The sequence below is a fragment of the Corylus avellana genome, chromosome 3, assembly GCF_965113065.1.
Source record: "Corylus avellana chromosome 3, dhCorAvel1.hap1.2, whole genome shotgun sequence".
NCBI lineage: Eukaryota > Viridiplantae > Streptophyta > Magnoliopsida > Fagales > Betulaceae > Corylus > Corylus avellana.
The window spans coordinates 25,434,166-25,450,912 of NC_142492.1; the positions used below are offsets into that span (position 1 = coordinate 25,434,166).

Here is a 16,747-nt window from a genome sequence, read left to right on the forward strand (position 1 = left end):
GATTAATTTTTTAGAAACAAAAAATACGACTGTAGTCACTTTTGAGAGTAAATTAAGGAAATTTCGGAAATTTGTGTAAAAAAAAAAAGGCAGTTTTATTGAAATTCTGTACCATTTTATAACTTTAAACGCCAAAATAGATGGCCGGCCTCGGGCCGGTCCACAGAAGGTGGGTCCTAGTCTGGAAAGTCCAACCCCATGTCGGATCGTCCCGTTTATTAATCAACACTTGACCCGGGGAAACCCTCCAACACGTTACGCGCACATGCGAAGACTTCACACGTACGAGACCCAAAATCCCCCGCGTCCCCTTCTTCCATACACAATAATCATTGTAAATAATATAAAATATATATATCTCCCTCTGCTCATTTTCTGTCACAAAGACTTGCAACAGTTGAAGGCGCTCTTGCTCTGGTTCTCGGAAGCGATTGAAACGATGTCGGTCAGTAGTTCTCTGCTCTCTATACGTTCATCTCTACGTGTTTGTGTATGTGTTTTTTGATTTCTTAGGGTTTTGAGAGCGTTGTCTCTGTGGCTTTGATTGATTGTTTGCTTACTTAGTAAGTTTGGTGTTTGACTCAGTGATTCGCACAGATCTGTGGTGCTTGTTATTGCTTCTTATAGTAGATTTTGTGCAATTAGGAGTTTTGCTTGATTAGAGAGTTGAAATGAAGTGTATGTTAGAATGTGTAGTTGTGCTGTGCTATTTCTGGAATGGTACGACTCTTTTAAACCTAATTCAGATTAGATTTATATAATTGCTTATTGTTTTAGTTCTGAAACTGCTTTTTTTTTTTTTGGTTTGTAGAAATGCTCGTTCGTGTAACTTGAGTATCTTATTTTGTTCTCGGCTATGCTGCTTGTTCTTTCTACTGTTCTTAGTTTTGTTTCTTGAATAAAATTCTTATTGATCCAAAAAAAAAAAAAAAATGTATGTTTGTGTATCGATTGCGTTATTAAGCATGGATGTCCTGCTTAGAACTCCAGAGTATTTCATGGCCATGATGGTTATCAACTGCTTCGCAATGGAGATCTAAGTGAATTCAATGAGAACTCTATATATATATATATTTTTGTGTTGCTTAGCATACTTTGTATAGGAGACTGAGTATTAATCATGCTGTTGGATTTTTAATTTTGGCTTTGTATTAAGAAAGACTTTCTTTTCCATGACATTGTGCACCAAAATAAATGGAGAGATTTGCATCCATGTTTCTTCAAATCTCTCTATTTATTGAAAACCTACTTGGGTTTGAAGAAACATGTATGCAAATCTCTCCATTTATTTCGGTGCACAATGTCAAGGAACAGGCAGTCTTTCTTTGATCAGATTTCTTCTGTTCTTTTCAGATTTGATTATTCAGTAAATTTAAAAAATAATACCAAATGGGTCATTCCATTGTTGTTAATGTGTATATTGGGTGGGGGAGATTATTGGATTTGATTCTTACTGTGAACTCATAAAAAGAAATATTCAAATGGTTATTTTGACCAAAAATATTATTTAATGAAATGGTTTTTAGTAATTTATTGTATAGATTATGGCCTCTCTGCGAGTTGGTGAGATCAGAAATTCCTATGTGTGTACCATTTATTAATTGAAGACAAACTTTGCTCAATCTCAAATCTCTAGAATGCTAGATGCTTCCCTTTTTTATTAATTAGTTCATTTTTGAAAGAGGCAGCCTTAATGGGATTGAAAATTTTAAAGGCATGATAGTCATAAGTGGCAAATGTGCGTATTGACGAGGCATCAGGTGGCTTTACCAGAATGTGTCACATGATAAACTGGGGTTTGATGGAAATCATCATTTGAGAATCACTAATTATGAGAGAGAATTTTAGAAGAATTTCCCATTAAACTACTAAAAAGTATTGAATTTCAGCCCTAAAAAGCACTTTGCTTTTTTTACTTTTTCCAAAGTAGTGGTTCTAAAGGATGTTCATTCCACATTTTCCAACTTGGAATTGGAAAATTGGTGCTCTCAATTTCTCACAATGTATGAGCCTTTGCTTTGTTGGATTTTGAGTAGTTCTATCACTTATTTTTGGTATGAGATATTTTTTATTTTTTGATAAGTTTTTTTAGTATGACATCTTTGAAGCATAATCATGTATGCTTTACTAGTTTTCCTCGGTGGTGTTTAACTTATATATTTGCTCTTGTTGCAGGTAAAAACTGTTAGAGTTAGCAATGTTTCTTTAGGAGCATCTGAGCGAGACATCAGGGAGTTCTTTTCTTTTTCTGGTGATATCGAATATGTTGAAATGCAGAGGTTAGTTCCATCATTCCTCTCTCTCTCTCTCTCTCGGTTTCATTGTTAAATGAATACAAAGCTTATCAAATGCTTATGCAGTGATAATGAACGGTCTCAAATTGCATATGTTAGCTTCAAGGATTCACAAGGAGCTGAGACTGCAGTTCTTCTTTCGGTACTTTCACTTATGAGTACATATATTATGTTAGTGTATGTTTGGTGCCTTAGGCTTTGCGATATGAAGCTTCTAAATTATCAGAAGTGTACAGTGTTTTTTTTTATAAAAAAATTTATATATATAAATGGTGTGACGATTGAAGATTGCCTAAACAAAACCTGATATGTGGAGAACACAATGCGCATGTTAGTTGCCTGAGAGCCATGGCATATAGGGCAATTATTTGTGTTAGCTTCAATAAGTTTTAGTGCATTGATAATTGCAATACAGCTTTGTGCATGAAAACAATGATGTTTCCTATGTTTTCTTAATTGTTCTCAAGAAAAACAATAAAGAAAACAACATAGTTAAAACCATCTTCAGTTTTTGTTTTACAATATTTCAAAGATGATCCTAAATAAAAATGCATTTCTAAGATGGTACTAAACATGCCATGTGCCCTGGATTTAGTTACAACATGGATTAGAGGTTGTCAGTTATAAATCAGTCTAGGCTTTATGTGCAAAGATGCGATCTAAGGGGTGAGCAGAATTAAAAGAAAAGAAATTAACTAAGAAGCATCGACACTGAACAGTTTTGTGTGTGGTTCTTAAGCTAGTGGGAACATCCATTCTTGAAGAGTGAGAGATTCCAGTATAGAGATGATATTGTACAAAATGGTTCTGTATTTTCCTATGTAATGGATCTCAGAGGGGAAACATAATACAAATTCTATTTGTTGTTTTTTTCCTATAAAAAAAGTTCTTAAGGAAGATGGCACATATAAGAGTGGGGAAACTGACTTCTCAAAGCATAGCATGATAAAACTAAAGCAAGAATAAAAAGTCAGTTGGGAATATAGTTTCATATGAAGTTTCTAGAAGGAGAGCATTCTGTTGGGACTAACCTATCTACTTCCTGATTGCCTGATCTAGGAATCTGGAGAAGTGACCTTTAATGTAGAGGCTGTATTTATCATTCTCTCAATACTTTTAAATCTTTTAGGATTTGAAAAACCAAGCGATATTTTCCCATTTGGTCACCTTTTTCACTTGATATGCCATGTTTATATAGGTTTATTGATAGAATAAGATAACCAGTTCATGTGCCTCTTGAATGTAATTGGAGATTTTCACTAGAAGGGTAAGCGTAAATTTTGAACTTTTATATGCAGAACTTCGTGAGTAAATTGTCTGTGTTGAGTAAGTTCTGGCCATTTGGCTTTGCACCTATGCCTGCTCCACATTAATAGCAAGAATTTGAAGGTGTTGGTTGTTTTAGTTAGGGGATGTAAAAATTGGACTTTTATCATGCCTTGTCAGAAATAGACCTTTTCTGATTGAGAGTGAACAGCAAGCAGGCAGAATACATTATTTTTCACGAGGGTCACTGAAGTAGGGTATGCGAGAAAAGAATGCATAACTTCTTCTGCATAGTGTATGCCTTCTTCACTTTCTTCTTTAAATATAGTCTTCACATTGAGGGGGTTGGCCTTGAATAGTATTGTTCCTGTGTAACCATATTAAATGTATGGTATTAGCTGCAAACAATAAAAAGAAGTGAGATTCATCAGAACTTATTTTGAGGAAAAGAATAGAGTTTAGGATGGTTCTTATCCAAGATGTGAGGTATTTATCAGAGAATTCAGAGAAATTCGAGGGCTAAGGGGATTTCTTTCACATTACTCGAGAGAAATGGCGGCTCAAGAAAAGGTGCTTATGAGTTTCTACTTCTGGATGACATAAGTGGCATATGAGATCATCTTCCTCTAATTGGATGTAAGGTTGCTCCACCTATTGCTTTTCAAGTCCTAAATTGGCTGGACTTGGAGGTGGGGACATGTTTGATTTTTGTGGGTCATAGTGCATTCTTTTTTGAAATGATGGCTTTCATAAGAGGTGGATTGCACCATCATGTTTGTACAAGTTTCTGGTGTAATATATATAGATGAAAGATTCTGAGGGGCACTTTAGTTTTGGTTGTAAGCTTTTGTGGCATATGTTTGAATTCTTTTTGTTGTAGTTTTAAGTATCATAACTAAATGCTCCATCTATTGAGGATGTATGAGCCTATAATGGATAGAGATATCTGATCACATGCTTTATATATACAATCTCTTGCCTATAGTTTCGGTTTTACCTAGTTATACTATTGGTTTTTACAACATTAAATTGGTGACCTTATGATACATCTCTGTATGATATGCACTGTTTCCTACTCTACGATGCATATGAAACTTTCACTTCAAATGCATTTTATCTCAGGGAGCAACAATAGTTGATCTGTCCGTCACCATAACTCTGGACCCAGATTACAAGCTGCCATTTGTTGCTTCAGCACCCCCTGTAAGCGTTGTTGACAGAACTGCTGTTATACTGCATAAACCAGAGTGACCCTGACCTGATTTTTTTTTTTTTCAAATATCTGCAGGCAATAGAAAACAAAACTCCAGGTGGTGCTGAATCTGCTTTTAGGAAGGCGGAGGATGTGGTTAGCAGTATGCTTGCTAAGGGCTTTATCTTAGGCAAAGATGCAGTCAATAAAGCAAAGACCTTTGATGATAAGCACCGGTTATCATCAACGGCCACAGCTAAAGTTGCTTCTATCGACCAAAAAATCGGGCTCAGTGAGAAAATAAGCGTCGGAGCTTCTGTGGTCAGTGATAAAGTACGAGAAGTGGATCAGAAATTTCAGGTTTCAGAGAAAACCAAATCAGCATTTGCAGTAGCAGAGCAAAAAGTGAGTACTGCCGGATCTGCCATAATGAAGAACCGCTATATATTAACCGGGACTTCATGGGTGACGGGGGCTTTCAGCAAGGTTGCTAAGGCCGCTGAGGAAGTTGGACAGAAAACAAAAGAGAAAGTGGGTATGGTTGAAGAAGAACAGAAAAGAAAAGTGGAGGATGACTACGCTCAGGTCCTTTCCGACTCTCCAAGAGCATCTGCACCAAGTGAGCAGCAACCTTCTAAGCCAGCACCTGCCCAAGGTTTAATCCTTTGACTTGCCACCACTGTAAATACAATTGTCTGAACTTTCTAGAATCTCCCTCTGGATTACTTGCTTTGTGTTTCTAGCGTGGGAAGTAGTGGTTGTAGGACAAATACCCAAATTGGTTGGTCATGATGCATTTTATATTTTGATTTTTCTTTATAAGAATGTTAAACTGAATGATCATGATGTTATTTTGACCATTTTTCCTCTTTTACTGTCCGATTATTTTTCAGTCTGGTTTTGGATTACATTCACATTAGCAAAAAATCTTAACGTGATTATGTTTTCTTATGTTACTTGTGCATATATGTGTATATATAAAATGGCACTGAAGGCATCTCACGGGAAGCAACTACATATCATGTAATGGTATGAAATGAAGGGTATGTTCTTTGCTCTGAAAGGAGTTTACCGATTATTCGATTACAGTGAAGGCGCTCTGCAACATTAGGTTATATATCATTACAATGGTATAAACCATGGACGTGGCTTAAAGTTCTATAGAAGTTTGAGGGTATTGAGTACCCTAAAAGAGCACCAGAAACAACCGTGGAGATCCGTTTGGCATTCATTTCTCTCCCTCCCTTCTCCTTTCTCCTTTCTTGATTTGGCTTACATGCTCTAGTTTTAATAACAGGAAATCTGCTGTAGTTCATCATCGGGCGGTCAGCATTGGAAGCCTCTCAAAAATTTTAAAAGTTAATTATTTTTCAACCCATATGCGCGGGTCACCCCTTTCCCTTTTCCTCTACGCCCTCCTCTGCATCTAATCTCCAATGCGGAAGACGACTCCAGAACGGATATGGCTTTTAGCTATTTGGTAATCAGCCAAAGAAGCATTAGCCAAAACCAGCAACCCAGAAAAATAGGTAAATAGACATTGAGAATTTTGTTATTATTATTGTTGTTGTTTTGTTAAAGTTTAGGGGATAATGGGAAAGACGTGAAATTTAATATTATAAAAATTACTTGTGTTGATAACTCATTTAATATATAGTCTGACATTTCAATACTACCAACTGGGCAGCCTAGATTTATAAGATAAATGTTAATGAAAGAAGAAAAGTTGCTCGAGACCGTGGATGCCCCATCCATGATTTGGGCATGCCTAAAACAAACATCAAGGATAATGGGGTCGGTTTGTCGGTTAGGTTAGGTTTGATGGATATGATTGTATACACAATTATACAATTTAAAGCAACTGTATAATGAAGAGAGAGAAGGAAGAGTTTAGAAGATTGAGAGCTTGGATCATATTGGACCCATACAATACATAAATAGAAAATGGCATTAAGAATTATTGTTATTATATCTTAAATATCAGCTTTGTTTGATAAAATTTTTTTCTTCTCTATTGTTTGGTTTTGTTAAAAAAAACAAAAAAAATTAACAAATAATTCAAAATACAAAAATACTTCAAATTATTTTCATTTTTATGTCACATCATAATACTCTTTTCAAAAAAAAAAAAAAAATTCTAAATCTTATTAACAAATGGAACCAATTGATTATTTGTAAATTATAATCAGAATTCGAATTCAAGACTTTTGTTAATCGTGATATTATGTTAAATTAAATTATTACTTATTTTAAAAGTTTAAATTAATAAAAAAAATTAAATTAAATACCTAAGTAGATAAAATAAATAAATTTAAATATTTGATTAATAATTTAACAAATAAAGCAACCCTAGAGATGGGAAAATGAGTATCCTGCTTATTTATGTAATTTTCTTGTGGCCCGTTTGGTGAAGCTATTTTTGTAGATTATGATTTTGTATTTGTGTAAAAGCACCATGCGGCCACCTTTCGCTTGAGAGGCACCCCAAGACCCATGTGCTTTCTCAAAAGCAGCCATGGCTTTTAATGTCAATGAAATGATGAAGTTCTCCTAATAAGTAAGTGAGTCGCCTTTTATCAATGCCCCGCAAAATTAGCTTGCATTTAAGAAAAAAAGGGCAAAAGTGGCTTCTCCACCAAACCCACCGAAAAATCAAGGTTAAGTTTGTTATTGTCGATCTGTTATTTAATCAAGTGTTTTAACCTGATTTTTTTTTTATAGGATTTATATTGAAAAATAATTTCTATGAAATATATCTGTTTATTTTGAAAAAAACACAAAATAGATGTAGAGTTGATGTCTTACTTTTATATATATATATATATATATATATATATATATATATATAAGTGGCTACACAACCACCCCTCTCCACATTGAAGGGAGTCAGACAACTATTTTTCTTTTCTTTTTCTTTATATATATATATATATATATATATATATATATAAAGAAAAAGAAAAGAAAAATAGTTGTCTGACTCCCTTCAATGTGGAGAGGGGTGGTTGTGTAGCCACCCCTGTTTTGGTCGAGGTGGCCGTATTGATGTAGCCATTGCGATCTAGTTGGGTGGCTGAATGACCACCTAACCTACTGTGATAATTGTATGACTACATCTGAAAATATATGAATGGTCGTGTAGCCACCCCTCTCCGCCGATGTGCCGGCCTAATTATTATTATTATTTTTTAATTTGTTAAGTTTTTTTTTTTAAAAAAAAAAAAAAAACAAAAAACAAATAAGTTAACCTCTACCTTGCAAAAGTTAAGAATATTTTTTTTTTGTCAAAATACTCATACAAAAAAGGGTGTGTAGTCCAACCTAGCATATTGTTTTGGCTTGAAGATAGGACATAATATATGCAATGGTGTTCTAAAAGGCTAAGAACCTTGGAGTGCATTGGATCTATAAAAGCCATGAAAAACAAAGAAGCATATATATTAACTAATGCTGAATTATTCTTCCTCTCCTATTTTAATGCTGGCAAAAAAAGAAACCTATCTTAACTCTTAAGTTTCCAAAACCACTTCCCACCCACTTCTCCAACTAAAAAAGTAATACGATTCCAGAATGAGAACAATATTTAATGACAATCTAGTTCAGTACTTTATGCTTGATTGTCAATAACTTATTTGTTTCAATGACAGCAGCTAAAGATGTCAATGCCTCCTAACTCGGTTGTAGTTTAATGCCTTTAAACTAATAAGAGAAAATTCAATGAATTCAATCTATTAAACTGACACCTGTTAAATTAAGACTGAAATTAACGAATTTTCTTTTAACTCAATTTGGAAGATCTTCGTAAAAAATTCTCTACATGATATTATTGTATTATTATTGTTGTTATTGTTGAGTTGTACTCTTATTTGAATTGGTCTAGGATAGAAATCAGTGCTAAGATTTATGATATTATAAAATTTTACGTACTTTGGCCAATGGAAATCATATATAAAATTTATGAGTGTTAGGTTTTTTCTTCATTTTGTTGAATATTGCTTGGGCAATACTAAAAGCCTAAGTTTTTGCAAAGTGTTGAAGCAATCTTTGATGGCATTTTGCTCGTGGAAAGTTTCCATTCTTTTTATTATTATTATTGTTATTATTATTCATCAGAAAGTTTACATTCTTTTCAAACTGCCCCACCTCTTGAATTCCATTGTATAAGACATGGCAAAATCCAAGAACCTTCCAAATTCTGGAGGCTGTGTATAACAACAACAATCATGCGGGATAAAGCTTTGGAATTTGTCACATACTACTTTGTAATCGTTAATGAGACCAAAATTGAAAAAAGAACAAATAATATTTTTTAAAAAAATATGCACGTGGCAGGACCACAGCTAGACATGACAGACGAATATTTTCATTTTTCCCTATCAAAGTCAATTTCTTGAATATCTCAAATTTTGATAATCTTTTCCACTTTCAAAATTCTCGGTTTTGGGTACAATATCTTTTCAATTCCTTTGCATGAAAACATACTAGATTGCCAAATTTAATTGTATGCTCTATCTTATTTTAGAATTTATCACCAACTATAGCTAGTAAGCATGTCTGACAAAGTTTTCCTTTGATCCGGCTTATTAAATTGATATTTTTCTTTAAAATATGTAATTTTTAAATACATTTTTAAAAAATATTCATATTTTAAAGACAGATTTCTCTAACTTGCTATGAAAGTTGTCTTGAAGTACGTATACCCAGAATACCATAAGGCCTAGTGGCCCCAACAAAAAGTTTAGTGACTCAAAAGCAAGTTCGGCCCCGACCTGAGCTCATCGAGCAAAGCACACACGGGAACCCTTCCCTTTGCTTGTGCCTCAAAATAGAAAAGGAAAGTAATTGTTGGCTATCCTCCTAGAAGAGTTGTCCTCCGAGACTCGCCCAATAAGAAAAAAAGGGTCGACGGCTCCATAACCATAGCAAATAAAAATCACTACATTTAATAGACGATACCATGTTCCACGAGACTTGCCTTACCCGGCATACCAACCAATCAAGGGACAAGCAATCCCTACAAAAGGCAAGTAAAGTCGTAGCCCAAGTATGTTTTTCTAATCCTTACTCATATTCGTACTCCATTCTCTCTAAATTCTAATTCATCCTCACTAATTTAATCATCAAAGATGATTTCACCACCACCGTCGACATGTCACTATAACCTTTGACTTTTTTGTAAGATTCCAACACCATTTCTTAACCACACGAAAACCCCAAAAGAACATTTCAGAATTCTGAGGTGCAACTTAAAACATAAACCAATTAGAATGCAAGTTGGGTCAGAGCTAATCACTATATACGTTCAAATCTAGTCATTTATTACATACAAGGAAAGATTTGTCCAAATGGGCCTTCTTCCTTCTATTTATTCTTTTTTCTTTTTGGGGTCACGTAATTAATGGTATACACCCTTGACCCTACACATCCACATCTTGCTATCTAGGCTCTACCGAAAGAGACAAAAAAACTTAATTCAACTATAATAGGTAACCCCCCCAATATTTATTGAAGTAAAACTTTTCATTATTTAAGGGTTATTGGTTTAAGGGTTACATATATGTATATACATGGTTATTTGTAATATTCATATCTGTAAAATACGAATATTATTTTTAGATATTTGCATTAGCATTCGAATCATGTTTTATAAATAGCATCTACGGTTATTGTGATTATTATTTGCTATCTGCATATTAGATAATGGCTTTTTTGTGTGCCTAATTTAGTCTCTTTGGGTCTCTATTAGAGCTTATTTTAAACAATTTAGAAAATAATGTGAGCCGCTTTTAGTGTTTTTAGCTTGTTTTAATTTTTTTAAAGCCCTAATGTTTTGAAAATATATTAATTTCATATTACTTTTAAAAATAACGTAAACATAATCTATACCTAATCCAAAACAACGTCATTTTGATACTAAACACTAAAACGGTGTCATTTTGGCGAATTTATTAAACATAATATATATATATATATACTCCATCCTAAAACCGCTATCTACATCCGCATATGCGGATAGTGATTTTTCCTAACCACATCCGCATGTGCGAATAGCATATAGCGAATGTGAACAGTTAATATTCACCCACATATACACTCCTATATTATAGATAAAAAATTGTTTATGGTACTACAATTTTTATTACAAATTCTTATAAATTTATGTAATAATTTATATTTTAATAGTGACTGATATGCATGATAATTATGACTGCTCAGTTAATTTGTAAAAAAAATTATAGTAAAAACTGTAATACTACGTTTATCCATATTTTTTAATTAACCCTGCTGATATGGAGAAGGAAAAACACAGCCTGGAAACAATCACGAGCTCATGTCGTATAGCCTGCCTCGTGATAGTGGGGACAATTTTTTTTTTTTTGTTTTCGTTTGTTTGAAATGGCAAAAGTGTAGGACCCGTAGGGGGCATTATCATTAATTTCATTGAAAAGAAAGGTTGAGGAATAGCACGAGATAGCGCTGTCTTTTCCCGGTTCATTTGAATAAGATATTATTATTATTTTAGTTATTTTTATTTTTTTATAGTTTCTGAGAGGATAAAATTATCCGTTCAATATAATTAACTGGATATTATATTTGAACGGGAGATGATTTTAATTCCATATAATTTTACAAATTAACTATTAAATTTGTCAATCATACAAAAAAATCTAATGATTAATCTATTGAATTTCTAGAAAAGTATGAGCAAAATAAAAAGAACTTATTAATCCCTAATTTTTTTTTTTTTTTTTTTTTTACATGTCTACATAAGAGAGGGGAGCGAGATTCGAACCAATGATCTCCGCTTTATAAAGCGTAATCTCCAGTCGATTGAGCTACCACTTGAGGACATAACATTTCTCTCTTTATTATATTATTCACACAAAATCTCCCCCTCTCCCTTGTGGCTTATAGGCTAATTACTTATTAAAAATAAATAAATAAACCATGCTTAATCTTACCGGCCACGGAAAGCACTCTCACAATCCTTGTTGAAATGGTTTATTCAACTAATCTTTTCACTAAGTTTCTTTGGAATTTAATATAATATAATATATTGAAATTCTACTTGTACAATATTTTATCTCCATGAGAGTGTATAGTTGACGATATCATTTTTTTATTAATTATGGAATGTCACAGTCAATTTGTAAAAGAATTTATAGTAGAAGTTGTAATAGTCTTAATAGCTTCATGTTAATTTAATAAATTTAATTGAAAAAAAATTCTTCCTAACTCATTTTGAAAAAAAAAAACTGTCAATGACTATAATCTACTTGAATTTACATAGTGTAGGACATATCGATAACAACCAATCATGAGGTGAACCTACTTTTACCCTTCTTAATCTACCGTTCAATTTTCAAGGCCATCCAATCTTTTAATATTATTAATGTATTCTATTGATCAACCATTAGGGTTGCTAGAGTCGGCTCAATGTATTTTGAGGCATAAGGCGACAAGTTTAATAATATTAAAGTCATTTCTTTAATAAGTGGAGAATTAGGTTTTTAAGAGAATCAAATAATTAATGCCTTTCTCTAATTGCATGTTACTACAATGAGAAGAGTAATTCTAAAAGTTCCTCTCGTGTCCCTAAAAAATGAGGTGACTTTTAAAATTAGAATTTGATTAAAATCTAATAATGGTAAATCACAAGCTTAATAGTGATTTTAAGAGCCACATCATCTTTGAAGGGACACAAGAGGGACTTGTAGCATTACTCGAATGAGAAAGCTTAATTAAAGAATATTGGTTATAAGTAGGACTTTTAAGTGTTTTTGAATTGAATAAGTATTTATTAGTAATTTTTAATTAGGAGACTTATTTAATTGAAAGCCTTAATAGACCAAACATGACCCTTTTCAGTTCAAATGAAAAGAATAATATTTAGAGAGTTATAGTGAGAAGGTATTTTTGTCTTTTTACTTTTTTAGGGAATAAAAATACACTAACTAAATATCCTCTAATTCAAATGAAATGAAATTAACCTTTAGACAGCCGTCTCGCCTAATGATTAAGCCTAAGCATTGCAATGTTCCTGACAAAAAATGACGCAAATACTATATATAAAATAAAATAAATAATCCAAAAAACAAAGTAGAGAAAAATTCAAAAAAGAAAAAGAGAGACGTCACTTCGTTCTATTCTATTTTTTAAAAATATATATTTTTTTTCATTTTTATTTGTTTTTTTATGAGGGTAAAATGTAGTTGTGGCTATCATAATATAGAACAGTGCCACTTGTCATAACAGCGTGGCAAGTGATCGTCATCGGCAACCGCATTATTAATGTCCGAATCGAATAATGCAAAACTTAAGCCCAACAAAAGCAAAGCCGAAGGAACAAAAACTTAAGCATACTTCCTCACCCACCGACACTTTGGTGATATACTTCCCCCATCATACCATCTCCATATTATGACGCGTGTAACAACTACAATCCCTCGCGCCTACACCTTAGGGAAAGAAACGTTTTTTATACATATTTTTTAAGGTATTTTTATTTTTTGTTGGAAAAAAACAAACGATTCTATTGAATTATTTGTTGATGTTTTTTATGATTTGAACAAATAATATAAAAAAACTTCAGAATAAATGACCTCAAAATTAATTATTGTGAATCTTGATCTGAATCTCTTATTATTATTGCTGACGTGTACGCAGAAGAGCCCCGGAGCACGAAAGTTCCGAGCATTGAGCGGTGAGGTAGCATGCTCATGGGTACTGTAAGAACCTGGTACCAAAAGGACAGCTTTCCAGCTGGCATCTCCAACCGCAAACCGAGGACGCAGTAACGGTCCGATTTCCAGCTGTAGTCCAACAATAACACCCAGCGCAAGCTAGCCCGCTCCATGCTATTCTACGCTTTCGCGGACGCGCACGTTATCACACGCCCCCTCGCAAAAACAAAAGAACACTTGGAAAAAAAAGCTATACAAATCCGAATAAATACTTTGGAATTTCTATTATTGTGATCTGATTGATTTCTATGTTCGTCCACAAATCCGAAACAAAGCGCCACACGCGCTTACCCAATTTGTTCACAAATATAAGCATGCAGTGAATGAATATACACGCGCGAGGAAGGCTGAAGAAAAAAAAATTAATGAAAGAAGATGGGAGCGCACGTGTGAATTCTACCCAGAGAGTCGCACGTGCGAAACCGGAACAAAATGCGGCCTAGAAATCAGCGACTTTTCGGTGGGAGCGGGATTTCGGGGAGCGTTTTTCAATCTCTTGCAAGTTGCGGAGGCTTCGGATCGCCAAAACATCGCCCTTTTTGATCTCATTAAATCGCCCGACATCGTTAATCTCGGCCGAGTCTGCGGGGAAATTGAAAGAAGCGAATAAGGTAAAAAATAATTAAAAAAAAAAAAAAAAGGGAAATCTCAGAATCTGCATTATACCTAGGTGCTTCGCTGGTAGCTGAAAACCATTGAACTGAGCCAAATCTGGAACAAAACGAACGGCGAGGATCAGACAAAGATGAAAAGCCGAAAAGAATGGTGGGCCGTTGATTGTGAGGAGGTACGTACCTGACTGGGAGGGAGTGTGGGAGCTGAGGTAGAGGATGAGGAAGCAAAGGAAGGTGAGGACGGGGATGACGTGGATGAACTTCTCGGGCCTCTGCGGCGGCGAGAGCGGCAGCGATACACGGTGAGGCTTTATCGCTTTGTGTTCCACGTCGTCGTCGCAATAGTTGTCGTCTCTGTCTCTTTGGTTTGGCTCCTCGACTATGAGAGGGTCGTCCTTGGCTGCACCGCCATGGCCGTGGTGCTTGGAGACTGGGGAGCCCAGAGACTGTCTTTGCATGATGGCGTGTAGAGAGAGAGAAAGAGAGAAGAGAAAGAGATGTTGCTTAGTGAGGCGTAGTTGTGTTTCCGGGCTTTCAATATGACTTTCTTTATGTCCCTTTCTCTCTCTCTCTCTCTCTATCTTTTCTTTTTTTAAAAAAAAAAAAAAAAGAAAAGAAAAGAAATGTTATCTTTCCTTATTCATTTGAATCATTTCTCATCCAACTTTTTTTCAAATCTATGGTTAATTTAAACTCAATGATGAATTTAAGAAAGAAAGAGTTTTGATAAGAGTGGAATTTAAATTTTTGAAAGAGTAATGTTTATTGTTAAGAGAAATTGTTATACTCTTATCATACAACTAAAATGAGATAATTTTTATACAACTGGAATCATCAAATTAAATGACATTCATATGTTTTTTTAGATAAAGCTAATTGAGGCTAAAATAATGGGTACTGATTTTAATTTAATATTAAGGCGAATCTTCTAAAAATAGTAATGGAATGGGGGGGGGGGGGGGGGGTGGTTTGTGAAATTCATGGCTAGTTTGGTTTAGTGGGAAGCAAATGTGGGTGATTTCTTTGGATCTGTCTCTATAGTGCCGTCGGGTTGGCTGTAGGATAACGGTGCTTAGCTGTTAAAGTGTTTTGCGGATTTTGCCTACAGATATGCTAAAGCATAAATGGAAGAGAAATTAGGTGGGTGTTGGGGCTACAGGTAGGGATGCAACTTTGAACGGATATCCTCGTTTTAAAATAGAGAAGTGGTAGAGAGTTAAATAAATATAAGGGTTAGAATTTTGCGAACAGATATGCTAAAGCATAAAATGGAAGAGAAATTAGGTGGGTGTTGGGGCTACCAGTAGGGATGCAATTTAAAAAAAGAGAAGTGATAGAGAACTAAACAAATGAACTCAGAAAAAATTTTAAATTGACGTAACAAGGGTTTTTAAAGAGAAATGCTAGAATATAATAAAAATGGGTAAATGAAAACAGCACGCCGCGTGCAAATTTTTTTTTTTTTTAAAAAAAAAAAATTTGCATGGGCGTGAGTGGGCGTGCCGCGCACTGCCAATCACTGCTCAATAAAAATTCTATATTTTGTCTATAAAAGTACACGTGACAAGATGCCACATCATATTTTTTGTGGAAAAAAAAAAAGATAAAACAAAAAGAAGATGTGACATCTTGCCACTTTGACTTTTATGGACAAAATATAGAGTTTTTATTAGATTCTAGCATATCTCGTTTTTAAATTAAAAAAATGCAATTCCCTCTCCATTGTTTGCTACTCACGATCTACCACGTCAGTTTGAAAAAGTTTTTGGGTTCATTTGTTTGACTCTCTCACACTTCCCTTCAAAACATCAACAAACACAAAGCCCTTTTCTGTTGGGCTTGGGCTTGGTTTCAAAATTTCCAGCTTCACTAGCCTTGAAATTCCTACAAACATTTGGAAAGTGTTTTTGTTTTGTTTTTGGAAAAAAATAATTTGAGCTCAATTTTTTCTTTCATCAGCCAAATCAACAAATTCCCAAGTCTTGTTTTATGTTTTATTTTTCCCCAAGAGCCTTGATTTGTTCGTCCTGGGCTGCACACCATTCATTATTAACTTGAGTGAATTGACATCTTTCAAACTACTCTGTATCTCTTTCAAGTCCTTTCACTTTTTTTTTCTTTCGGTGGTATTTTAGAAAAAGAAAAATATGAAGAGCTTGAAGAGTTAGGTAAGTAGTGGGCTTATTGTAAGTGTGACAGGACTTGAAGAATTAGATGAGTGAGTTTCACCTTCGTGCTCTATTGAATCATCCACCAAATCATCATTATCTTGAATTGTAAAAGAAATATTGTAACCTTGTCCTATATTGAGAAAATAAGTAGCTCATATAAAGTAAATAGTTTTTAAAAGATATACATGAATGTAAAGTCTCACAATAACTTTTATAACTAAATTTAGAAAAATTTTAAATTAACTAATCATTTTGAGTGATAGCACAAATGTAGTTAGTGCTTTCCCTAAGTCGTTACAAATATGTTGCTGCTCATTACAATTCTAAGCATTTTTCTCATCAAACAAATCACTGACTAAAAAAGTTTTATTTTTTTATGGGAGGATCATTACACTTCCATCTACTATAACCCACAAAAATATTCATTTCACATTATTATCTTCAAGTTTCTCTTTTGAAAAGGAAT

At 34.0% G+C, this 16,747-nt stretch overlaps 2 protein-coding genes across 2 annotated transcripts; one reads left to right on the plus strand and one right to left on the minus strand.

The window, feature by feature from the left end:
* The first annotated feature begins 337 nt into the window (after positions 1 to 337).
* Positions 338 to 5,644, plus strand: LOC132175683 (binding partner of ACD11 1). Its single transcript, XM_059587705.2, has 5 exons — positions 338 to 445; positions 2,176 to 2,279; positions 2,361 to 2,436; positions 4,683 to 4,763; positions 4,849 to 5,644. Exons 1-5 carry the CDS (start codon positions 440 to 442, stop codon positions 5,419 to 5,421), a joined length of 840 nt encoding a protein of 279 aa, XP_059443688.1. The 5' UTR covers positions 338 to 439; the 3' UTR covers positions 5,422 to 5,644.
* An 8,049-nt stretch (positions 5,645 to 13,693) lies between these two features.
* On the minus strand, positions 13,694 to 14,654 carry LOC132175806 (ribosome maturation factor). The gene is made up of 3 exons (XM_059587865.2): positions 14,292 to 14,654; positions 14,163 to 14,207; positions 13,694 to 14,078 (listed from the first exon to the last, which is right to left on the minus strand). Exons 1-3 carry the CDS (start codon positions 14,566 to 14,568, stop codon positions 13,936 to 13,938), a joined length of 465 nt encoding a protein of 154 aa, XP_059443848.2. The 5' UTR covers positions 14,569 to 14,654; the 3' UTR covers positions 13,694 to 13,935.
* Positions 14,655 to 16,747: the final 2,093 nt, after the last annotated feature.